Raw genomic sequence first — 25775 nt, forward strand, 5'->3', positions numbered from 1 at the left:
AGCTGACGACGGTGACGGTCTCTTGAGAGTGGGCAGCAGCCTCTCTGTGCATTGCGTGTGCTCTACAGGCCACCCAGCAGATGGAGGAGCGGCTGGAGCAGTTTGTGACGCAGGAGGCGGAGCTGGATGCCCAGCACTCCTGCGACGCCGTCGCCCGCTTCGCCCATCACCAGATAATCGAGCTAGCACGTGACTGCCTGCAAAAGTCTCACGACAAGCTCGTCACTTCGCAGTACTTCTACGAGATGTACGAGAGCCTCGAGAAGCTGCTTGCTGAGGTGAGGGGAAAAAAAACAAGCGCGCCTCTCAGACATGCTCAATGTTTGAATCTACATGACGGGAGTGGTTAGTAGTTTGTTGCTCCGAGTTTTCATTGACATGTAGCATTTTATGGAGGTGCGAAGTTTCACCAGCATTTTTAAAGCAGCTACAAGGACACTGACATAAAGAAGACATTACGTTTCGTCGATGTCTCTGCAGGCACTTCAAGAGTCTGAATGAAATGCCTTACAAGTAAGCCTTAGCAGGCTGCCGTGTGAAATTTGTGCAGAACTTACACATAAGGGCAAAGTTCCAAATGAACATGAAATACATTTGACATCTCCTCTTAATGTTAACATAAACAGCAAATATACTTAGGAGCACTATGTTGAGAATAAAAAAATGCTAGTGGTTTAGGACTAGCAGCTTATTCTTGCTCATTTTTGCAATAACCACAGCACTCAAGAATATGTGCACATGGAATTAGTACTGCACATGGTGCCCATTGTGCCACCTCCTGGCTATGCCACTATTGTGTTCATGTATGTCCTGTATATTAGCACCGCACAAACTAAGTTTTCAAGAACTAGCCCATAAACAAATTATAAGGTGCTATCCAAGGAATTTTCTCCCATAGTCAGGGAAGGTGTGTACTTTTTTTTTTTTTTTTACTTCTTCGCTGCAAAGTGTGAGGTAGTCTTTTGCCTTTTGACTGCTTGCAGTACTTGCAGTGCTTGCAATTTGTTTAGAGGACCCTTTAAGTGTTTGTGAAGTGCTGCTCCCGGAATTTGTTTAAGCAGATAAAGAAACGCTAAAGAGAAAAAAATATTTAAGCTGTATTAGTAAACGAAACTTCTACAATACCAAAAAAATTCCATTCCTATCACGAGAAGACGCTTGGTAAGCCAGCAAGTAGACCTGAACAAAAGATGGGTAGGGACGCCGCCTCGAAGTTCCCGCACCAGCTTTTCGTGACATCATGGATTTTGACAGTGTCTCTTCAGGCCTAGACAAATTTTTATGCTTAAAAATGAATTAAGTATATATTCTAAACGAATCAAACAATAAACTTAGTATGTTTGAAGAAATTTTACCCAACCACAATGGCTGAAATAGGAAAACAATACTTCAATTTTTTATTTTTTTTTTCTCAATGGATGAAGCGCCAATAGTGACGGCACACAGGAAGGAACACAGACAGAACAAGGTGCTACTTTGAAATCTGTGACATTAAACTGCCATAGTGGCTAATTTAGCAAGTTTCAGCTGGAAATTAAAAAAACTGTGACATGGCCCTTATTTTCTCTTCCAGTAAACAACCTATTGCCACGAAATCAACGAAAGTTAAGTTCTTGAAGCATACTTTATCAGTCTTAACTGATTTGGGGTTTCTCTTTAGTCTCTTTTTAACAGCCTGTTTGTTCTGAAAACCAATGACATGTCGAGAATTCAATTTTGGGTGATCACATTCTGTTTGTTGCCCGCAGTGCCAGGAAAAGTCACCGGATGCTGCCCACCACCTCCGGAAACTCGTGCGCAAGTTGTTGCTCATCGTGTCCAGGCCTGCACGACTGCTGGAATGCCTGGTCAGTTCCTTCCTGTTTCTTATTTTCTTCTTGCTTCTTGTTTCTTTGTACGAGGGCCTGAAAGGGTTTGGTTGTTGGTACTTGATAACCTCTCACCCACCGTGTACGGCAAATCAGTCCTGCATAAATCTACAGGGTGGAGGAAGCACAAAGGCTACGAGTAATATCCACATGGGTTTCTCAGGAAAGAATCCGATTTGTCTGCAAAAAAAATTCATACGCATTTCTCAAAAGGGTGTCAGAGACGTTGTAATCCTTTCAACTGTAATTATATGTTCCCTTTTAAAATGGGCCTTTGTGTACATGTCGCTATGATTAATGCTTGTGCATGTATGGTTGTTGTGCTGCATAACACATGAGTATACTGTCTGTATTTATCTTAAGGAAGACAGTGGGTGTGCTCATTAAAAGCCAATTGCAACAGAACTTTGGAGCATGTAATAAGCCTAGCTTAGTATAGTATATATATACAGAGCGAGAGAGATACCTTCGTACAAAAAAAGGCTTTTGAAATGAGCAGAAGCTTCACAAGAAGGTTGCAAAAATATGCATTCCTGATATTGAAAGTGAAAAAAAAATAAAATAATAATGCCATCATTACCTCTTGTTGAAAGTGACACATGACCTAGAATTCGCAGCTTCTTGGCATCACCTACGAGATTTGCCCAGACCACACATGAGCTTGCTATCGACAGCACTTCAAACTGCACAAATTGGATTTGACTACTATCCGTCAATGAAGTTGGGGCAGAACAAAGCTGGCCCACACCACGTAGCATGGCTAGGCTGGAGTGCGCGAGCAAATGTTGCACTAGAAGCTCTGACTGGTCTCCGCGGGTGACATAGCTCCAGGCATAGGGTAACACAAGCCAGCCTGAATGCCTGGCGCCCACGGCTCCGCGGGGTGCTGAGAAATGTCAGCGGCGAGTGCAGGGATCTATGCTGGGCTGCATACGGGGGTTTATGTCATAGTGACAATCACCGGGTGCGTGCATCGTCTGCTCAGGTGCTGTTTGGAGTATCAGAATGAATAACTGTATAGAAAACTTTACAATTACTAGCCCTAAGGATTTGTCAAGGTTGGTTTAGTGGTATATACTACTGATCTATAACAAATTCGGCTAAAGTGAAATGTTGTTGCAGTTGTCCTTTAATATACTGTGTGCGCTTTGTGCTGCGTTACACCAAGAGCCTCTGTCAAGCTTTAAAGGCTCTAGCTCCTGTCCCTTGAAGCTTCATTAAACTTCCGAACCTATTTTGGGACCATTTAACCACAACAACCTGTAATAGCAGGAGGTTTGCATGGTAGATGGTGCCAGCACTGCTGTTCACCGTGACTGCTCCATTTGCCTGCATTTGTGAGCACTGGGTGAAAGAACAGGTGCTCACGTAGGAGTCTGCACATGTGTGCAGGAATTCGACCCCGAGGAGTTCTATCGGCTGCTGGAGGCGGCCGAAGGCCAGGCCAAGGTGGTGCAGGGCGTGTCCACAGACATCCCTCAGTACATCATCAACAAGCTGGGACTGAATCGGGATCCCTTTGCAGGTTGGATGCTTCCTCCTCAGTGCTGGCATTTTTCTCTGCTGGCAACGTTTTACAGCCATCTCTATCAAGGGATATTCCTTTAGCTCTTGAGGTGGCTTTCATAAATGTCTTAGCATCATGTTTATGGTTACCGTGTTTCCTTAGCACAAGAAACCGCCAGAAAAGTACCATTTGTCCTCAGCCTAGGTTAAGAAAATTGTGGGTTTTTATGCGCCAAAACCACAATTCGATTGAGAGATGCGCCCTCGTAGGAGACTGCAGTGTTTGACCTATCGTTCTTCTGTCATGTCATTGTAAACCTGCTGTTACCTCTGGCCGGCCGTCACCTTTACTATGCTGTCATTTTTATTGCTCATGTGTATGCAACGTGCAAGCCATCTTGCTGTAGTCATGTCATCATAATCATTGTCATGTTGTCTTCTACGTGCCATCATGTTAGTCCTGCCATCAACTTCATAGTGCCATCATATGTCATGCTGTCATCATTGTCATTGCTGCCACAGTTGTCATTGAACCAGCTTCCACTGTTTTCGATGTCATATATGACCTTCCTTTGAATGACCTCCTATGATTTTATTTCTGTTGAGCTTTAGATAGATCTTGTAGACAGAAGCCTGGTACTGCAGTTATTTGTCATGGAAATGGCGAGATATCTGCCGTGAACTAAGTTATTTTCATCATGTTCTGATGTAGTTGGGTCCGGCAGAGTTGAGCTGTTTCTTGGGTTGGTGGCTGCCTGGGTTACATAGCTGCATGTGGTGCTTTTTCAGAGTGAAAAAGTCTTGTTTTTCAATCTTCCTGTTTGGTTCAGATCTGGCTGCAGACCTGCAGACTGCAGACCAACTTGACTCGGTGCCCGAGGTTGAAGAAAGAAAGCCACCGACCAAAACACCCTGCGAGGATGACTTCGATACCATCAAACTCATAAGCAATGGTGCCTATGGGTGAGTGGATGATATGCATCTAGTGTCTTTAGACACAAGCTTTTTCTATGCTAATGTTAAACTCTGTTGGACTCTTTAGTGTTTTTGGTGAGAAACTAAGAAAGTCTATCCTCAGTCAAACTAAATGCCTTCATTATTTCCAACATACATTATTCACTAAACACTGCTGTGAGTGAAAAACCTTATTTTAGATTTATGTTGCTGTATCTAATAATTGCTTATATCCGTGTTAATTTTATCTAGGTTTGACTACTAAGTTGCCCAGACCTTTATATATGGTTCAGAAAAACAATCAAAGTTTGCTGGCTTCTCTGTCATTTGGGGGAGAGGGTCTAAATGACTTGAATAAGGTGACGATGTGCTACTTTGCCTTGAAGATGTGCACCTTTAAGTGTCTTGATAAACTTGAAATGATAGGGCATTCATCAGGCATTCACCCCTCAGTAACAGTCTTCATGTTTCATTTGAAGATTTAAAGTAATTGTGACCAGTGCTTTAACAGGTTCACTTAATTTATTTATTTTTTCATAAAAAGAAAAGAGAATGTGTAAAGATGCTGACAGAGTTTAAAAAATGCTACCAGCGTTCATATGACAAGCCCTCTGCGATGTTTGTGCTGTTCCACAGCTCAACACAAGGTCATGGGGTAGACTTCCCACCACTACGGCAATGTTCTGATGGTTTCAGAGAGCAATAGTGCTTGTAGGCTTATTAAATTTAGCTTCATCAATGAGCCCAGGGTGCTCAAAGTTAATCTCCAGCCCTGCACAATGGCATTCCTCATTCCTGATGAGGTAACATCATGGCTTTAAACTGCAATAACCATATCTTTTTTCTCGTTATACTGTAACCTCATTTCTCCTTCATATAGTCTTTTTTTTTTCTCTTCATATAATGAAAGTCAACTGTGGACTTCTCAAGTGCTCTTGTTGGTCCGAGTGTACTAATTGTTGCTGTGGGGCTTGCCTGTTGTCGCAGGGCCGTGTACCTGGTTCGCCACCGGGAGAGCCGTCAGCGCTTTGCCATGAAGAAGATCAACAAGCAGAACCTGGTCCTGCGCAACCAGGTGGAGCAGGTGTTTGCCGAGCGCGACATCCTTAGCTTCACCGACAACCCCTTTGTCGTCTCCATGCTGTGCAGCTTCGAGACCAAGGTGAGACTCGCACCCAACACTTGTGCTCAAGTTCTCGCCCACAACTCTCGTGCTCCAAGGCGCGCATTGTTTCTGACACAAACTTCCTATGGTTGTGCCCCTCGCATGTAGTTGGTAATCAAATGAAACAAGTCGCTTGTTGGGAGAATTAAGCTAGGACAAAGTCAAAATTTTGTTGAAGAAAGCATAGGGCAGATTGTTGTTTGATAACTGCACTAATTGTCCCTAACATAAGCACTTCCTTATGTGCCTCCCAACACAAGCACCACCAAACACTTGTCTGAGTAAAGAATACATTTGTATGTGCGCTCAATGGTAACGCAGTCTACACACATAAGATTAGGTGCGCTGAGGGCCCCTACTACCAGTGTAGTGGACTTTATCACTGCGAGTGCTTCCCGAAAGCGTCATAACTTTCGGTTACCCTCCAGATTTCAGACTCTTTACTGTCGGTGCCAGCTACGTGTTAAGTGGTGATCGAGTCATGCAATGCGTGGTCCTTTCGTCCATTGCACAGATTGGCCTTATGATAACCCACCTGCCGTAAAGTTAACATAGCTCTTCTGCATTTTGGAGAAAAAGCAGGAAAGCAAAACTTTCTATGCAATAGATAAAATATTACCGCGCAACTCAGGACCACTATTAAACTAAGAACGTCATTGAAACTACTACGGAATGTCATCAATTCACTAGTTTCAGAGGAAACCAAGCAGTTGAGTCTAATCAACAGAAATTCTATTAATAAAAAGATATTTTCCGGACCTTCATATACAGTTAAACCTCGATATAATGAACTTCAGTATAACAAAGTTCTCAATATAACGAACTATTTAACTTTTCATAACCTCTTTTCCATAGAACACCATGTGTTGAGAACCTCAATTTGATGAAATTTCACTGCCTCCGCAAAGGAATGCGGAGACAATAAATGGAAACATCCGTGGACGTAGATGGTCAAATGATGGTGAAACGCACCTCTCAAATCGTGTGCCGCACGCGACCACCGAAGGGGAGCCGCATCATGTTCTGCATAAAGTCCAAGTACGATAAGATCATATCGCGCCTTGTGCACTGTGTATTTTAGGTGCGAGGAAAAGTGTGCGAGGGTGAGACAAGATGGTGGCTTCATGATTAATGCCTTTCCGTATGAGCAAAGGGAACGAGGGAGGGGAGGGAGCTCACGGTAACGCAATCGAGCGTGTGTCTCGGCCATGGCTGCGCATGGCTGTAAGCGCAACTGAGCGCATACACAGCCATGTACCCTGCTTTAGCGGTAATCTGCCGCATGTGCAAAGAGTGGGCGTGCTTAGACAGCATGGCTCCATGTAAGCTGTCTTCCCATGCATTTAGTATGTATTGGAGGTTGCGTAATCTCAGGTTTCCGTGACCTGTTGGAGCGAGAGGCAGACGAACCATTCCTTCCCCGCTGCCTGCACTTTTCCTGATAGCGTCGCCCACACTGGGACGACGCTATCAGCTGTGGAAGCGGAGTGCATGCGACAGCGTGGCTGGCTTCGCTTAATTCGTACCACCGATGTGAAAATATCATCGACGTACATGGTTTGAAACTGTACCATTGGTCTCCAACTCCCAAATTTATCAACATGAATTGTTTTCTCATTCAAATTTGCTTTTTTCGATTGCCTGATAATTAGGAAAATTCTGCGACCCCTTTCCGTGTAAAAAAGAAATCTATCGGCGACTGTGCTTAGTTCATATAAACCAAGTTCATATAAACATATTCTAGCAGAGCCAACTGTGATGCCCCTCGCCTCTCTTTACTCATGGATTAACTGTTGTTTATCATTTTCCTGCTGCACGCAGCGCCATCTGTGTTTGGTGATGGAGTACGTGGAAGGGGGCGACGCGGCCACCTTGCTAAAGAACATGGGTCCACTGCCCGTGGACATTGCCCAGTTCTACTTTGCCGAGACGGTGCTTGCTGTAGAGTACCTGCACAGCTACGGCATCGTCCATCGGGATCTCAAACCCGACAAGTGAGCTACACTTCCTGTTGCAAGTTGCCCCTTTTGCAGTAAATAATTATTTACGGAGTTTCCATGCTGAGTTCGGTTGGTTCCGGAATCATCCCAAGTATTTGTGGTAGCCTGCAAACAAATTGGACTACTTCTTCTGCGGGAATGAAATCAAAGTGAAATTAAACCGAATTTAGTTTAACCCTTTGAGGGTCGAATTATTTTGAAAAAAACTTTCCCAGGTGGTCAAATTACTTTATTGCGGATTTTGAATGTACAAAATGTGTTAAGTCGGGAATAAATAGTCAAAAATAATTAGGAACAGTATTTTGGTGTCGGCATCACTCAGAACTGCAAAATGTTCAATAGTATCTCCGAGCATGGTACTCCTTGAAACACGGGTCTACGCACAGCGCCTTATCGCAGTCTGCACACCTAAAATGCGTGTCTGTTCTCTTGAAGCGAGTAGTTGTGTTGGCGCACACATGCCATCTCTGCGTGCGGCTGCCTTGGGCAGAGGTCTGAGGCACCCTCTCGCGTAAGCGCGTTGCCGCGGAGAGCGAGAATACCTCGCGAACGGCGCTGATAAGCAAGTGGTGATAAACAAGCTAAGAGCAGTGCCAATCAAGATAAAAATCAACTTCCGCCGCTCCTGCGAGAGCATGCCGACAAAGAGAAAGACCACGTTTGCGCGCCTCCGTTGCGATCACGCGGCGGAACCGAAACCGCGAAAGTGCGTTGCCACTGAGAGCGAGAATACCTCGCGAACGGCGCTGAAGCAAGCTAAGAGCAGCGCCAATCAAGATAGAAATCAACTTCCACCGCCCTGCAAGAGAGTTAAAACAAAGAAAAAAATGACGTTTCGCGCGCCTCCGTTGCGATCACGCGGCGAAACCGAAACCGCCAAAGGGGCGTTGCCGCAGTCTGAGGCGACGCGCTGAAGCTAGCAATCAGCTCTGTTTATCTCCCCAAGAAGGTAGCACCAAGTTTAAACGCATCTTGTAAGTGCTAAGAGGTGGCAGCACCTCCCGATGAGCGTTCATCGTCATTATGGCGCGAAATTTCAAACGGCGGGTCGGAACCGTACTCGTACGGCAAAGAACTTGCGGGACAGAAAACCACCGCCGTACATGTACGGCGAAAACCTTCAAAGGGTTAAATGGAATAGTCACCACTTCTGTGGGCCTATTTAGTCGTTATGGAATGGTGGCCCCTTTGGTGAGAAAATAATTGGAATGAAATTTGACCTATTTCTGTTCGAATGGAATGGTGACCACATCCGCAGAAATGGAATGATAACAAGGTTTTTTTTCCTATTTTAGCCGAATGGCTTCATTTCTGTGAATGTCTCTTTTTTCTTAATCTGTGAGGCATCACGTGGCATATGCAGACACACAGATGTATTCAGGCATTTCTGTCATGCTGTCATAAAAAACACTCCACCTTGCCAAAGGCTGCAACCTGGTGGTCTTGTCACCTAGTTTAGAAGAATGGAATGGCAATGTGCGGACATTCATCGAATTGGAATTGGCTTGGACTTCTAAGTATAGAATCACAAGGAATGAAATTATGCCACTGCCTCAGTCCATGAAAGGGAATGGAATTGACAGCTCCACTCCACAGCTCTGCTTTAGATTCGCATCGTGCGTACATAACTAATTTCACCGATACTTTTGCAGTCAGTGCAGTTTAGTGCCTGCAAGCCTGCAGTCCAAATTCCAGGTACTCATGCATGGTTGCATGGTGTTGGATGTCACGGCATACTGAAAAGTGTGCACAGTGTTTGTGGCTTCTGAACGAGAATAACAATTTGTGCGAATCGGTGAAAGCACCGATCCTGAAGTTGAGTAGTCCAACACATTTTTTTATCGTCAAGCTTTCTACATTTTGTTTTTAGGTTGAAGCCCTTGGCTTTCGTGCCATATATGGGCATTATTTATTGTGCACGTCCAAGTTCTACACTGAACAACTGTCGCTTCTTCTGACTGTTCCAGTTTGCTCATCACTAACATGGGCCACATCAAGCTGACTGACTTCGGTCTGTCCAAGGTTGGACTCATGAACTGTGAGTTTCTCTCTCTACCAGCTCTTTGCTGCTAGTATTGCTTCCTTCAACACAGATCAAGTAGAGATGCATGAAACTGAGACAGTAGTGTGCACCTAATGTTCATGCATGGTTTATGGTTTACCCTTTCTTAGTTCATGTTAGCGCTAACACTTTATACCATAAAACGTTGTTAATTCAAATGTTGTTAATTCGAGAAATTGGATCATTCGGACTCGTCGTGTGTATGCATTATGTAACTGCATCGAACACTCGTTAATACAGACCTGTTTGGCAATGTTGGTTAATTTATACAACCTCCACAGTGCGGCAAGCACAGAGTGCCACAAATGTGCGACACAAAAGAGCAAGAGTGGCGTTAGTGTCCAAACGAAATGGAGAAAAGGAGTCTGCATCGCCATAGTAATCAGTGGAAACCATATGAGAACAACAGGATTGCTTCGTGCCTCTTTATGCCTTCAAATCCTTTATTTTTACGTGTACTGCCACGCACGACACCACACTGGCCGTGTACCTCCAACACTGCATGCCATTCGCCATCCATGAACACATCGATAGCGATTGTGGTTGCATCTGCGGCAAAGAGTAGTTTCATTTTGACTCAGTGTGCGCCTTGGCTGCGTGCTTTCAGAACTGTGTGATCACCATGCATGATCAGGTCGACGGTTTCGTCAGTGGTTGCGCAAAACAGTAGTTTAGTTTTGACTTGGAGCGTTTTGGTTGCGTACCTTCAGAACTGCGAGGTCACCATCCGTGATTGCACTGATAGCGCCCATGGTTTCGTCTGCAGGGGTCGCAGTGAGCAGTAGTTTCGTTTTGACTTGGTGCGGTGTGTGCGCAACGTCACGAACGTGGTGGAAGCTGTCGAGACTAAATATTTGATTTTTGCACACACTGCTCACTGGCATCAAATCCGTCAGCTGCATCACGATGGATGGACGGTCTGCTGCTGACCAGCTCATTCGCAAAAAAAAACAATCTGAATGTGCGCTCAGTAGTGAAAAGCATGACTCAGATGAAGGCACAGGTCTTGCGCCACAGCCATACTATGAAGGAAGTCACGAGGCCTTCTCTGCTGTGAGCACTAATCAGTGCCCGGATGACAAGAATTGCATCTTTTGCACTAATTTTGTAGAAAATAGAAACAGGATTTGCTGATTAAAGTATGGGGTTTTACGTGCCAAAACCACTTTCTGATTATGAGGCACGCCGTAGTGGAGGACTCCGGAAATTTCGGCCACCTGGAGTTCTTTAACGTGCACCTAAATATAAGTACACGGGTGTTTTCGCATTTCGCTGATTCGTCCTGTAAGTAGAAGCATGTTGATGTAGTTAGCATTTGTTTATTGTTCTCTTGATACCCTCGATATTTCAACATTTGGTTAATTTGTACATTGTTTTCGGTCCCATAAAATTTAAATTACAAAGTACTAGGTACTAAACTGTCAGCTCAGGTCATTACTTTTCACATGCGCACCTTTTCTGTCTGCACAGCCAGCAACAGTGTGACAAGTGATTGTGTTGTCTGTAGTGGCCACCAACCTGTATGAAGGCTACCTGGACAAGGAGACCAAGCAGTTCAACGACAAGCAGGTCTACGGTACACCCGAGTACATCGCCCCGGAAGTCATTCTTCGACAGGGATACGGTAGGCTGCTTTGAACCATCTTGGTCACACACCAAATTGCAAATCTGCAAGCGAACTTCTTTCATTTCGTTCATGTTAAAAAGAAAGAAAATGAGGCTTTAGCTTTTGGCAGTACCGAGCAAGCGAGGCCCGGGCAGTTGATGTAAAAAAATCTCTTGGCTATCTTGCGGTAGATTCCAGAAAAGGTGCGAAGTGGTGCACAAGTGCCGAATGCACCGTGATGCGTGAGGTGCACTCAACATGCTCAGACGGACAAGTATTTCGTTTTTGCCACTTGCTTAATTTGATTAGTTCAAATCTTATTCATTTCCTCCAGTAGCACAGAGAATTAGCCCAGACAATAAGGCAGCAGGGAGAGCTTAAGTATCTGAAGCCCCATTAACTAGACTACAAAGGATAAAGGCGCCCAACACTCACTCGACACCCATGCCCACTTTGATGCTCAACACCCACTTGGCTTTCAAGGTGTACTGACATGATGTTTCCAACTCTTCATTTTTTCGCCATAAAAGATGAAGATCCAGGACTGAAAGTGACCATAGAAAAGCTGTTGCATTCAATTATATTTAGGGCACTCCGAGGCCTGTCAGTATATTTTCTAGGATTCAGGTGCCTCGGAGCTTTATTTGAGGCAAGAAAATGCAGAGTCTGAAATATCATGTCAGTGCTCCTTTATTGGCCACATCGATATTTAACACCCACTTGACTCCAGTGCCAACTGATGTTCAGCACCAACTTGACTCCCATACGTCCAGCATGATGTACTTTTCTGATAGCTGAAGCCCATCGTCATTTCGTGACTGCTGAGCTTATGAGGCAACCAAATTCATTAAATGGTGTTGTGTTTGTGAAGGCCTTCATGGTTGCTTGTCTTGTTCATGTTTGATGTCCATGTCTTTTCTTTCCTTGCTCAATAAACATGCTTTGTCTGTCTCCCGGTGTCTATGCATTGCAGGCAAGCCCGTGGACTGGTGGTCGATGGGAATTATTTTGTACGAATTTCTAGTCGGCTGTGTGCCCTTCTTTGGGGAGACCCCCGAAGAACTCTTTGCTCATGTCATCAATGGTAAGCCATTAGTGATTTTTCGCGGTTGCATGTCTGATAGAAGCAGATGTCATAAAGGAATGTTACCTGTCAGCGCATTGCCTTTTTTTTTTTCTTCTGCTTTATATATGGTCCCAAATATGGTCCCAAATATGGTCCACAATACAAAGGATTGAATGTCTTGGAATGAGCTAATTCAATGCATGCCAAGCAGAACTTTGCTGTAATGTTTCTGTTTGCTATGACAGCTGTGAAGCATGGCTGCTGTAACTGATAATAGCATGCTCAACATGTTAAGATTAATGAATTTTTTCTACTTCATTGCTTCATTTCTGCAGGCCTAGGTAAAACAAACTACATTACACATTATCAGTCATACGTGAAGAACTGAATGTTCTCTGCAGTACATACGATGACTGCTGTGGTGGCTTTTTAAACTTGCGGCTTGCGTTGCATTGGTCATCCTAAAGTAATCTGAACGAGGTTTTGCTGTCTCTGATGTGTGCAGCTACGTAATGGTCTACATCTGCACAAGGTGCTTAAAGCTTCATTTGTTACTAAAGAGGTTGCATATGTGAAAAAAAAAAAGAAATTAGTATTACTAGCAATGCTGTTGTGTTCTTGCGACTTAACCTGATCCCTGCTTGTCGAATCCTTTCCGGTGTTGCATGATAGTAGCTCGTATTGTGCAAGGTGACCCTTGATGAGATACTTACTCCATCAAATCGTGGTACATAGAGTTTTACTCTGTTTTTGCAGCCTACAATGAACTTCCTTTCAAAAGAGTCTTTTAGGAACTTTTGGATTCTTGAAGGCCCGCTGAGTTGCCTATGGCATGGCTCAGTTGACCATTTTGCTTTGGAAACTGTTTCCTTGTGTATGACCTCCCTGTCCTTGGCCTTCCCTGTCCTGACAGACGAGATCGAGTGGCCAGAGGACGACGACTGGTCACTGCCTGAAGACGCCCGGCACCTCGTCTCCCAGCTACTGCAGCAGAACCCGCTCGATCGCCTGGGCACAGGGGGTGCACACGAGGTCAAGGAACACCCATTCTTCAACGACGTCGATTGGGACTCCCTCCTCCGGCAAAAGGCTGAATTTGTGCCCCAACTCGAAGATGACGAGGACACCAGCTACTTTGACAGTGGGTCTTTCTCTTCTGCTGCTTCTTTTCAATAGCTCTTTTAATGCTGAGAGACTGAATAATGAGGAAAAAGAATTAGGGGAACCGAGATGCTCAATTTGTGCTTAGTAGTAACCAGATGAAACAGACAGACAGCGTGTGGCGCTGGGTAACACTCCCAGGTCTAGGCTTACTACGCATGCACGTATACCCAAGAAAACAGATGGGAGGGGACAGCCGCTGCTGTAGCTTAATTGATAGCGCATCATGCACTAGGTTGTGGCTTTGACTTCCATCGGCAACAAGCTGAGTTTCCCTCCACTTTTATTTTCCTATTTGTCGTTATTTCTTCATTTCAATTAGTGGAACAGTTAGTTTCCCCAATGCTTTTCTTGTCTTCATTGCCCGCTGGCTTCATTTAGTTGTTACAAAGACTGTTTGGTTGTTCAATCATGGCCTCTTGGTCTTGCTTCTCATGGTCTTCTCTTTCTGTTTTGTAAATAGCACAAGACAAATGAATGCATTTGTTCTATCTGAGACAAGCTTGTTTCCCACGCAGCACGGACCGACCGGTACCAGCATGACGACTCTGAAGACCACGATGATGGGGAGGAGCACACGTTCTCGTCTTTCTCGTCATGCTCGCCACGCTACCGAAAGGTCTACTCCCGCATTGAGAAAGAGCTAGAAGAAGAGAACCTGCTCAGGGTGAGGGAGCGGTATTTTAACTGCATACGCTATAGTACTTTGTTTCACACTCAGCAGAAACCAACACAGAAGCTGTGTGAGTAGTGCACTAGTAGAAATGTGTCACTCAATGCATTTCACAGTGAACTGGCTTTTGATCTGCATTATGTTTTACTGGCCAACTACTTGATATATTATAACTACCATGTCTACTTTTCTGATACCTGCACCCCCTACTTTAGAGCTAAAGAATTATGAGAGAGAAGGTTTAACTCAAGTTACCCGTCGTAATGCATGCATCAGCACAACAACCAGCTTTGACAGTGTGCTGATGAGGTAGTAAGTTTCGGTGACAACAGAAGCGACACCGCGAGCAGTAGCATTGAAGAATGAAGCAAAACTTGAAGCATATAGCCAGTATCTGCATTATTTTTTTTTACCTCATTCACCATGTCATCCACATATGCCTGACTCACGCAAGAGGCACTCACGGTCTTGATTCTGGGGGGGAAAAAAAAACTTAGACCTTACACAAGTTAATGTGTTATAATTTATGGAGTTAATGTTACATCAAATAACATATTGTTTGTGTGCCTTGCATTTACAATATGTGATCTACCATGTTTTAGTTGGTTGCAAGTGCAGGCACTGTACTTTGAAAGCCGTGCAAGGAGTGTGACTGTACTAATTTATCACTCCACTTGAATTTCCGTGGTTCATAGGTACATCCTCTATGTGATAATTGCTTCATGTATTGTGACCTCAACTTATGAAGTCAACCTTGCACCAAATTATGTCACACATTCCGATGTCTTCCTGTCATGTAGCATGCACTATTTTTTAGCTGTGAATGCAGAAGGTGGTAAAAATCGCTCAGGCCTCCACAGAATTGCCTGCTATGTTTGAATTGGAGTGTGCAGCCACTTTCTTTTACCTCTTATCTGTGCCATGCCTGCCCTCTGTGCTTCAGTAATGTAGCAGTGCATGATCTTCACTTTGAACTTGCAAAGTAAAAGTCAAACCGCTAATGACTTGTCCACTTTGTCACGTACAGCATGTGTGTGAAGAAAGCCACCGCCGCTCGCTCAGCCGCACGGACTCTGCTCCGTCGGACTCCAGCGGAGAGTCTACGCTCCTCCGCACCCCAGCGCCTGGAGCAGGGGATGCCTCCACGCGGCGGCTGTCTGGCTCGTCGCCTGAGCTGTGAGTAGCTTTGGACGTTTCCTGTGGCTTGCCGGGCAGCAGAGCACCATGTCTGTGTAAGATGAAGCTGCAAGCAAGTCTGAGAATGTATCTTGTTCCATAAGTATTGACCCAAAAGAGATAGTCCCCTGTTTGGGAGTATCTCTTTGAGATGACTCCCTTTTTGGGTGAGTAGAATTTTGGGTCAGTTGGTGATGCATATATGAGTACGGTGAAGCACGACAGACGGGGCAAAGTAAGACGACACAGGCGGGACAAGTGCTTGGGTGCAAGTTGCATACTCAGAAGGGAGTAAGTCCCATGCACTCTAAAAACTGTTTACACACTCTGGGGTGTATCTTAGTCCTACAAGATACTAATTATCTTGCATGCCTTTTCTTTAACTCAGTACTCAGTACACCCAGTACTTCCAGGTCACAAACGGCATGCGTATTATCAGCTTGACATAGCATTCTTGACAGGAAATTAGCAAGCGCAGGGTTTTAAAGAAAGGAGTTGAATGTAGGAAAAATTCTGATTATTTTGGGGGCTAAAGATACGCCCCAAAGGATGTGAACCTTTAGAGTGTGCACTTTGCACCCAAGGAGGTCATCTCATTCAGCTTGTCAGTAGCAAGGTGCATCAGACCTACTCTCAGAAGGGAGAATGTCTCATGCACATTACACTAGTCATTTTATGCAAATTACTCTGAGAAGGGAGTAGGTCCTGTACGAAATTTTAGTGTTCCCCTTAGAGGATATTTTTCGAAAACACTTTCTGGAACATTTCCTCTTAAGATGTTGTATTGGTCTTGCTCTGTAGAGGGAATCTTAAGGAAACATGAGTGCATGTAAAGGCTGTGTCAGGTGGCCTGCAGGTCAGTGATGGGGCTGCAGGTTTACGTACGTACTGCCCTTCCTCTGTGTTGTAGGGCTGCATTAGAATGGGAGGTGTTCTACACCGCACACATGAGAGTTTCTAGCGCACAGAAATTTCAGGCAATTGTTTACTCTTTTGGATCACTCCATGGCTTACCCCGTACACCTCGTTCTCCATCGTGACCCACTTTGCAGCTTCGGGACGTCGAACCCCACAAGTTAATTTGCGTTTTTTCCTTCTGCTTCAGTCCACCGCCGGGCGGGCGTCCGCTGTTGACGAGCACCCCAGAGTCATCGCAAACGGAATCGGATGAGGTGTCCCCCCAGGTACAGCGGAGAAGACGGCCAGGCATCGCTGATCTGCCTCGCTTCGCCCTCTCCGTTGACCGGGAGGACACATCACGCCGATCCCATCACCGCTTGTCAGCACCCTTGCCCCTGCCTCTGCCTGCCACCGCCACCACTTCAGCTGCTGCCACTGCACCGACCTCGCCGGCGGTCGCCACCACTGCAGTAAGTCCCAGAACACGTTTCTCTGCATAGAGCTTCTAGCCTGACATGTGTTTAGAACAACTGAAAGTTGAGTGAGTCGTTAGGAATTCATGTCACTGGAAGGGAGCCGTGCAAACCACGACACAAGAAGGAAAGAAACGGACAACACAAACGCATGACGTTGCTTACACGCTTGCCCTTCAGTAACATGGGTACCTTGTCATCGCAGCTGATGCCAGATCTACTTGATTGAGACATATTGTTCATGCGCAAAAACATTGCCAATATGACATGCAAGATGCAAACGCTCTCGGCGACTTACCATGTCAATGTTTAGTCATTCAGAGTTGTTTATTGCTTTAGCTGCTATTCATATAAAGCGGTCATATGCAGTAAGATGGAGAATTGAAATGATCGACAGTGGTTTATTCCTTGTTCCACCACTGTTTAACTAATATCACGTTATGCCAGAAATGTAACACAACCTGTAATCATGTTTTATACATCTGCTATTTCTCTCTATAAGGTCCACTGCTTTGTATATAATGCATACAGTCAACTTCCATTAATTCAACCCTGACAGAACTAACAGAATTGATTGAATTATATCCGGTGGGTCAAGTTAAGCAAGATGCAGAATAAGCACCAAGACTCACCGCTGATTCATTTAGCAATATTTGCCCTATTATAACACACCCTCAAATCAAATGCGTTCCCACTTTTCATGTGTTTAAAGCAGAAAATTAATGTAGAAATTACATTAAAGCGCCTAACCAAAGCATAAATATAAAGTGCACCCTATTATTTCGCAAGAATATGAGCAACGGCCTAATGCGTGTTGCTCCACGGTGGCCGGTTTTCTGAAGTCAGCTTCGCCACAGTACATCTGTTGTATGCAATAAAGCACACAAGCGCCGCGAAAATGGCGGTGTTTCTTATCAGAGTGTACCGTGCAGGCAATTTTCAGCCCAATCTTCTCGGGGAAAAAGAAAGAATCGCATAAATACTGTAAGCAGACATTGATGAGCTAAGGTCATTGCTTGAAAATCTTCCTAGGGCAGCCTGAAAATGAGCATTTCCGACAGGAGCTGATGTCTGTTAACGCATTCACTGCTCCCAAGCTCTGCTGAGACAGACACTGCCACTATAAATGGATCACCATTGAGGTCACCATAGGGGTCAGGTGTGTGTGTGCTGACTCGTCAAGTTCGAAATTTTCGACGGAGCCCAATCTCACAGTTGAAATAACAAGAAAATTGGGTCCATAGAAATGCATGGATGACAGCCAGAACCTTCAGTTGGGATCAAAATAACTGAAAAAATCGAATTAACAGAAGTTTACTGCATAAGTAAATGGAAGGGGGTCGAAATGGAAAACAGTGAACAGAAGAGACAAGAGCTGACATTTCCGGCTTGATGTCTTTTGCATGATGCCTTACATGCAAATAAAGTTCAAGTGGGGAAACGATGAGTGTGGGACAGAGGACAGTATACAAGCAGATTACGTGAAGCAGCAGATTATAAAGGCAGCTAGCTCATAATCTGGTCACAATTTCTACATGCAGGGCGAGCCCCGGGAGCTCTCTCCTGTCGCGGAGCGATTGGCCCGAACCGACAAGGGCCAGCGCACTCCTGAGCCCAAAACCAGCGATACCAGCGGAGGGAGCACCAGCAGTAGCGGCACCAGTACAGGCACCGGCAGCACCCTTGGGGCCACCGGACCGAGAACACCGGAGAAGGCAGCCAGCGGCTCGCCACGATCGACGCCCAAGCTGGCAGCCACGCCCCCTATGCCAACACCCTCACCACCCATCAAGCTGCGCTCGCGCTCGGTCATCAAGTCTGCGTCGGCATCGGGCCTTTCGCTCATGATCCCTTCTGGTGAGAGACCAATACTGCAGTTGGCTGCATTTGCATGAATGTAATGCAGTCACAAATACTGTCAATTCGCAGTAATTCATGCTCAAATAATGTGAAATTCTGGTTCATATAAGCTAATCTGAAGATCTGGGCTTGCCCATTGTGTTTTCCGTGCATTTGTGGAGCTATTTAATTCTTGCCAGGCTTTTACTTTGACTTTCGTAGGGCAGTAGTATTGCAGCCAAGGGCGGCTTGGGCTGTGGCTTGACAATGTAACATGAGATATACTTAGTAAGTTTCTGAAAGAAAAAAAAGCATTTGCATACAATCCCTTCTTTTTTTTTTTTTTTTTTTTTTTTTTTTTTTTTGTCTCCTTTGCAGATGACCTCAGCGCAGCAGCTGCTGACTTGTCCAGCAGCATACACTCAGGGGTGCTTGGCTCGCCCGGCGGCTCAAGCACGAGCTCGCGTGACACGTCGCCAAGCCGGGAACTGAGTCCACTAGTGGCACAACTCAAGCCCCCCATCATCATCCAGAGGGGGCCACGGGGTTTCGGATTCACCATCCGGGCCATCCGTGTCTACTATGGAGACTCGGACGTCTACACCGTCCAGCATCTTGTCATGGTCAGTGTAGATTGATGTGAATCGCCTGCTTGTTGTGTACCAGCGCATATCAGTGACAGTCTTAAGAGGGAAATATTTACCTCAGGCACTCCCACCCAAGCATACGGGAACATTTCACTCAGACGTCCTGATCCAGTTTTGTTGTACTCTGTTCATTTATCAGAGGATGTTAAAATCTCTTGTCTGTTAAAGGTGGTTTTGTTTTGTGTGTGTGTGTGTGCGCATGCGTGTGTGTGTGCATTAAACCTTCGTGCAGAAATTGTTTGAACTGAAAAACATTTTTTTAAATGCAATAACAGGTTTGCAAATTAGTGACTCCACCAGGAGACAGCAAAGGATTGCAAAGCACATCAATTAATACATCCAGAGCAGACAAAATGAGTAAATTAAACACTGCTCTGAGATACACCAGTAATTTGTAATTGAGACTTTTAACGCTAAACTAATAGCCCTGATCAAATACATTGTATCTGTCTGCGTAAGGCATCTCATATATACCGTAGTTACTCGCATAATGATCGCACTCACGTAATGATCGCACCCCTGAATTTTGTCATCAATATTATATTTTTTTTTCTTTCCCGTGTAATGATTGCACCCTGAACTTGTCGCAGCAATATGTTGTGTGCCAACTCTAGCTAATGACGATCGCGCTTACCATCTGTCAAATGCTACACGAACGACTCTTGAAGACATACCAAGCGGTCTGCACGCACCCAACGTTCTTAAAAGCAGATGCCCCATTTCATTCCTTTCATCACTTTTCTCACTTCCATGAAAAAAAAAAAAAAAACTACAACCAAACTTGCCTCGGCTTTATTATTTGTAGGCTTCACGATGGTTTTGGTCAACAATTCTCGTCTGCACTCGTGGGCACGCAACAAATCGAGAGCGGCAACGATAGTGGCCACGTTTACGCTGATACATTAGAAATGTACCCTATTCATACACCGACGCTTGTAACGCAGCTAAGATATTCGCCCACCCATAGCGGAAACGTGCCATATTAGGATAGCAGTGAAGACAAATGCCGCAGTTTCTGCAGCATGTCTGCCATGCGTTTCTATGTCACTGGCAGCTAAGCGCGCCCATCTCTGTTTCTGTCCCCTCAAAGTGATAATGGCTACGTTATTGTTGCAAACTTGCCGATATTAACTATATTATTCATTACTGATGCGGAAGAAACTGTTTCAACGCGCGTAATGTACTCACGAGAAGAAAAATAATTGCGTTCGGCTTGCTCTGCTGGCCGTCATTTTTGCTTTGGGATGAAAAAAGAAAATGTTTCTTTTCGTGGGAAATTTAACCTGCGTAATGATCGCACCCCTGAATTTGCGTCAATTTCTTTTTTTTTTTTTTTTTTTTTTTTTGACAAGGAAGTGCGATCATTATACGAGTAAATATGGTAGGTAGTATAGAGCCACAATTTCCGTATTTAGTGCTGAGTGCTTCGAGCTTTCATATTTTGAATGTGCACAGATTTCCAGCAATTCTGTCAAAAAATTTTATTTCCTAATTCAAGGTCATGCTTTCAACAGTCGATAGAATTTAACTTCCTCTATTAAGTGTACAAGATTTCATTGCAATTGGTTCAGCGTCTGCCCAAGGGGAGCATCTCTATTTCATGCATATTTGAACAGGATGGTCAGAGGTCACCTCCAATGCACCTGTAAGCCTCGCAAAGCCCCAATTCAGGAAGTTTCACTTGTACACTGAAACTTATAGGAAGCATCGTACTGCAATTATTTTTCAAATTGTTTCTTTATTTGAGGAGATAAGGGGAATTGAAATATCAGATTGCCATGTTGTTAAGAGGCTTGCTTCACTGCGAACATACTCTTTTGCCCCGACTAGCATTTGCAAGCATCATTCGTTACAAGCCTTACTTTGTGTAGTTGTCTTATACTTTGCTATCGCTATCAGTACTTAACATTTCATGTGAAACTGCAACATTTCTTTTTGTTCTCTTCATTCTTCACAGCATACTTCCAGTGGTTTTTAGCTTTCTGCCTTGGATGATTTCCCAAAATCACGTGCTGTAATTGTGACATTCCCGTCAGTGCGTCTTGCATAGAGCCGTTTATGTGTGTCACCTCGATCCTTCGGCAAGAAGTGGGGGCTCCCATGAGAGAAAGGGTGCACGGGCTTCTCTTTGAGATTTCGGCTGTTTTGGCACCGTGTAGCAGTGTGGCAGTTTGTGGACACGATTGTCAGCATGTGATCTACACAGCGCGCTTGTCTGTCTGTAATGCCTGACCCTGGTGAGTGGCTCATGGAAGTTTTCAACACTTGTAATAGGAAATCGCCCTTCAACAAACACCCTGTGTTTCCGTGTCCCGCTGCTCCTTCGACCACATGCTCTGGCTGTGCCCATACAATGCGGGCTGCGACCTTCAATACAAGTCCAAGTGGGACACCTCGCTGAAGAGCTCGGAATTCATGCACTAACTGTAGGCCATCCAGAGGGCCCGCGACGTCGCAGAGAGTAGCCACCTCCCGGTCCCGTCGTGGGCAGAGCCACTAACTTGATTGGGGAGCTGAAATCAAGTTCCTTGGGACACTCCAATAAAGTTCTTGCTGGTCCCCTCTCCACTGAACGTTCATTTTCCCAACTCGCTCCCACGCTGTTTCGCTGCATCGCAGGCGGTGGAGAACAACAGCCCGGCGTTCGAGGCGGGCCTGCGGCCCGGCGACCTCATCACTCACATCAACGGCGAGGCGGTGCAGGGTCTGCTGCACCCACAGGTCCTGCAGCTGATCCTGGCCGGCGGGAGCCGCATAAACATCCGCACCACGCCCCTGGAGAGCACCTCCATTCGCACAGGAGGCCGCAGGCGCAACCCCACGACCAGCCGGCTTGCCCGGCGGAACACGCGCCAGCGACGCGTCTCCCAGGTACCCCGTTTCCTCAGCTCGCGCCGTCACTCTCTCTCAATTAAATATTGGACGTACCTTGATTTATCTTACAGTTGTGACGAATTGGGCTAATCTGCAACTTTCCATGGTGCTTGAGTACAGCGCAATTCAAAGACAGAGGACGCAGAAAGACTCAATGAGGACAAGTGTCGGCTACCAACTGGTGTATTGCGTCTTTGAATTGCACTTTACCCAAGTACCTGATTGATTCATTAGCTCTGTAAACTGACACATTTGCTACAGCTCTTAAACGTTGTAGGGAGCATCATTTGGTGACTTCTTAAATAAATCTGGCAACCCCATATGGAGTGCAACTGTGTAGCATGCAACATTAATTGGTGTAAAAATTGAGGCTTGCAAATTTTATGTGGTTACATAACTTTTCCGTAACTGCAGCACAAACAAACAAAAATTCCCATATCTGAGTTCGTTTAAATCTAGGACTCACTTTTTCGAAATGTGAATATGAAGTTTTAACAGGTATAATGGTAGATGTTTTTCAGCATTAAATGCTTTCCGTGCTGTTTGTGCAGATTGGTGCCAAAAGTGTTCCTGAGCACAAAAATGTTTTCTTTTGCTGTTCTCCTTTTTTTACAGATCCGGTTTAGGTATTATGTCTCTTCGCAACCACATGGCACCCTCAGCTAGACAGTTCAGGGCGTTACTTTTCTACCACCACCATTTAATTCACTCAGTAATGTATACATGCAGACTCATAGCATTGCATGTCGTAGTCATTCGAAAAGCTTGCCATATTCACTCGATACTAACATGCCCTTGATTACAAGTACATCTTTTTTAATGGTTAGAAGAAAAAGATTCATTCTAATACGACTTCATAATCAATATCTGTTATCTTTGTAGACAAAGACATGGCACGCCGGCTAAGTGCACTTAGTGCACAAAAGTGCTGTTGAGGCACAAAAAAAAAAAAGAGTTGGGATCCTAGAAACTGAAAAATTTTACACATTTGTCACACACAAAGCCTACTGTGCCATGCACTCAGACAGTTCCACTTTGACAGCCAAAAAAGAGAAAAAAAGTAAAAAAGAAATCGCTGTTCTAGGCTGTCGGAGGAGTTATGATATGCTGCTTTAGGTTTCGTTATTTGTTCCAACATACTTGTGATATGAATCAAATATTTTTTTCCAAGCTGGGCACATGTTTAAATTGAGTGAATACGGTATTTTTTGCAAGTCTCAGGATGCTTGGGTTTGTAGTCACTGAGCTGCTTTAAACAAATTTGAGCACCCTGCTTACAGTTAGTTGTTAAATGAAAGCTGCAAGTCAGCTTTATCCCATTTGCTCAACCCTTTTGTTAACAAGCTGGTTGATCGATCGTTAGCAAGCTAGGTTCCAAGTTCTGGTCCTTACACGCTGCAAGTTTTCCTCGCACGTGGTGAGGCCTGAGCTTTACCTCCAACATGTGCAACCAGAGCTCGAAAAGGAGGGTCATTTTGTTCTGTAGTGTGTTTTTGCGAATAGAATTGGTTGTTCATTACAGCGTTTTAGAGCCTCTCCATTTTGCATTCATAATCAGCCCAGTGCACAGGATTAACTGCGCAGGATTGCTCCCAAGTACACAAGGTTGCACATAACTGCTTGTAATTGCTCATAAATGTATGTAATGGTACGTGGTTACGCATAACTGCACATAACTGTGCAGGTTTGCACATGATTGTACAGTATTGGACGCTCATAGCTACTTATTATTACAGTACTTGCGTAAGATAGCACAAAACTGCATCAAATTGCACATAACTTCACATAACTGCACACAATTTTGCAGTATTGCACATAACTGTAAAGGTTTGCACAATATTGTATAGAATTGTGTGGCAAAAGAGCTACTTATTTGCTGTGCATGGCTCTGTAAGTACTAACATGCACACAGGCCTAGAGGTTTTCTGTAATGCTAGAGATCATGCAGACAAAACCATGCATACCATTTCTTCCTTCTTTCCTTTTTTTTTTCTTCAAGTTTTATTATCACTCGACTGTTTGTCATTCAGCAACTTTGACACGGCAAAGTAATATATATATATATATTTTAGGATCAGTAGCCAGAATTCAGGCCTAGGTAATTGTAGCTGTGCAGCTGTCAGAGCAATGACCGAGGCTATCCAAATTTGTAAAAGCACCAGTCAAGCACTGCCTCTACAGCCATGAGTAAGCAGCAGCCACAATATTTTGCCGCTGTTGCCAACTAATATTAGACTTGACTAGCTGCATTAAGAGGAACCTTTAGTTCGGGGTTAATTCTAATTCTGCCTATTCAAATACATGTAAAATGCAGAAGCACTTCTATAAGACAACCTCTGTGCTGATTTGAATAAAGTTTGCTGCATTTGAAAGTTAAATTCTTGTGACTGTAGGTAGCGGAATGTTGATTTAGGCCCTAGATTGCCAAAAATCTGTAAGTTAAAACACACACACACACACACACACACATATTAGAAGCATGAAGTTTACAATACTGTAACTGTACCGCAAAAACAGATATCGCAGTTTTGTAAACTGTATCCATTAGGGCATCCAGAGCGGAAAATTTTATATGTTAATTTACATCTTACGTGATTTTGTTGCAGTGTTTACAAGGGTGTTGCAACAGTTTTACTCGCATATTAGTCGTCTTTGAGAGCAGTTTATAATACATCAATTTTGTCCACTTTAGTTATGCTATTAGATGCACTTTACAAAATTCTAACTTTTTTTTGCTGAGTTAGCTTTAAGCTTGATAGTCTAGTGTCGCAAAATTTTTACTTTTCAACAATGTTTATAAACATATTGACTGCGTAAATAAGAAATCTGCTTCCTACAGTAACTAGATTTCAGCTTTTTTGTTTGATATTAAATTCGGTGCAGTGGTTGCAGAGAAAAACAATTTCTCCATTCCCATGTATGTAGCTAGGAGCCCCTGAGCGAAAGCTTCCTTTTAAAAAGTTGATGGTGGCTGCCAGCTACAGTCAGCTCTATTTTTTTATAGAGCATATTCAGGCAAGTGACTAGCTTGTCTTTTGCAGCAAATGGGTTAAGAAAACATAACCAAGCATGAGCGGGCAAAATAGGGATTGATGCTTTTGATAGTTTCAGTTGCAGAAGCATGTGCGAGACCTTTGTTCCTATAGAGCTGTTTTCATGGATTTAATAGTATTTGAAAGTGGGTAAATAAACTGCACATTTAGTACATGGGCGCTTGATGCTTGCTAAATAGAAGGAATGTTGCTTTGCTACAAGTTCCACAGCATGTGGAAGTCCTAGGTTTCAGCTGAAGTTGTAGCTGAAGTGTTTCAGTGTTACTTATGTTGTGCCATAATTTGCATAAATAATTCAAGCGATCTATGAACAGATCTTTTGGCAAACCCTCTTGCTAACATTGATGACAGGGGTGACATTTTACAATTAATTTTGCTTAACAATGTGCTCATACGCATTTATTTGCCAATTTCATTGGAATAAATTACAAGTTGGCACTGGTTCTTGTAATAACAGATTGAAGAAAGGTTGATTTTTCTCAGCAGTGAAACTGAGATACCACCATATGCCACTGCTAAGTACTGCATGTAAATATGTCAGACAAAAAAGCACTGTTAAGCACCATCCTTGTACAGTTCGAGATCCATTGAGTAAGTGGTTTCGCCAGAAGAACTATCTATACCTTACTCTCTTATTTATGCAATGTACTTTCAGTGTGTCTGGCATCTTGAGTAGCTTGGCTGGTTCGCTGTAGCAAACAGCACTGGTGTGGCATTCATAGTTAAATAGTTGCAGCCTCATATTTAACCTG

At 44.2% G+C, this 25775-nt stretch overlaps 1 protein-coding gene across 5 annotated transcripts in view; it reads left to right on the top strand.

The window, feature by feature from the left end:
- The window catches only part of LOC126539214 (microtubule-associated serine/threonine-protein kinase 3-like), a 293806-nt gene that overhangs the window by 263406 nt on the left and 4625 nt on the right, over nt 1-25775 (top strand). For 4 of the 5 annotated variants that reach the window (XM_050185964.3, XM_050185965.3, XM_050185966.3 and 1 more), the window contains 16 exons: nt 69-278; nt 1749-1847; nt 3261-3393; nt 4205-4337; nt 5316-5490; nt 7315-7487; nt 9461-9531; nt 11063-11179; nt 12135-12245; nt 13141-13368; nt 13907-14055; nt 15089-15237; nt 16343-16607; nt 18152-18467; nt 18828-19072; nt 21716-21967. In XM_050185964.3, coding sequence (XP_050041921.1) covers nt 69-278; nt 1749-1847; nt 3261-3393; nt 4205-4337; nt 5316-5490; nt 7315-7487; nt 9461-9531; nt 11063-11179; nt 12135-12245; nt 13141-13368; nt 13907-14055; nt 15089-15237; nt 16343-16607; nt 18152-18467; nt 18828-19072; nt 21716-21967 — 2826 coding nt within the window. The remainder of the gene's footprint in view (nt 1-68; nt 279-1748; nt 1848-3260; nt 3394-4204; nt 4338-5315; nt 5491-7314; nt 7488-9460; nt 9532-11062; nt 11180-12134; nt 12246-13140; nt 13369-13906; nt 14056-15088; nt 15238-16342; nt 16608-18151; nt 18468-18827; nt 19073-21715; nt 21968-25775) is intronic. The other variant, XM_055075266.2, reaches the window with a different exon arrangement.

Source organism: Dermacentor andersoni, chromosome 11, assembly GCF_023375885.2.
Source record: "Dermacentor andersoni chromosome 11, qqDerAnde1_hic_scaffold, whole genome shotgun sequence".
Taxonomy (NCBI): domain Eukaryota; kingdom Metazoa; phylum Arthropoda; class Arachnida; order Ixodida; family Ixodidae; genus Dermacentor; species Dermacentor andersoni.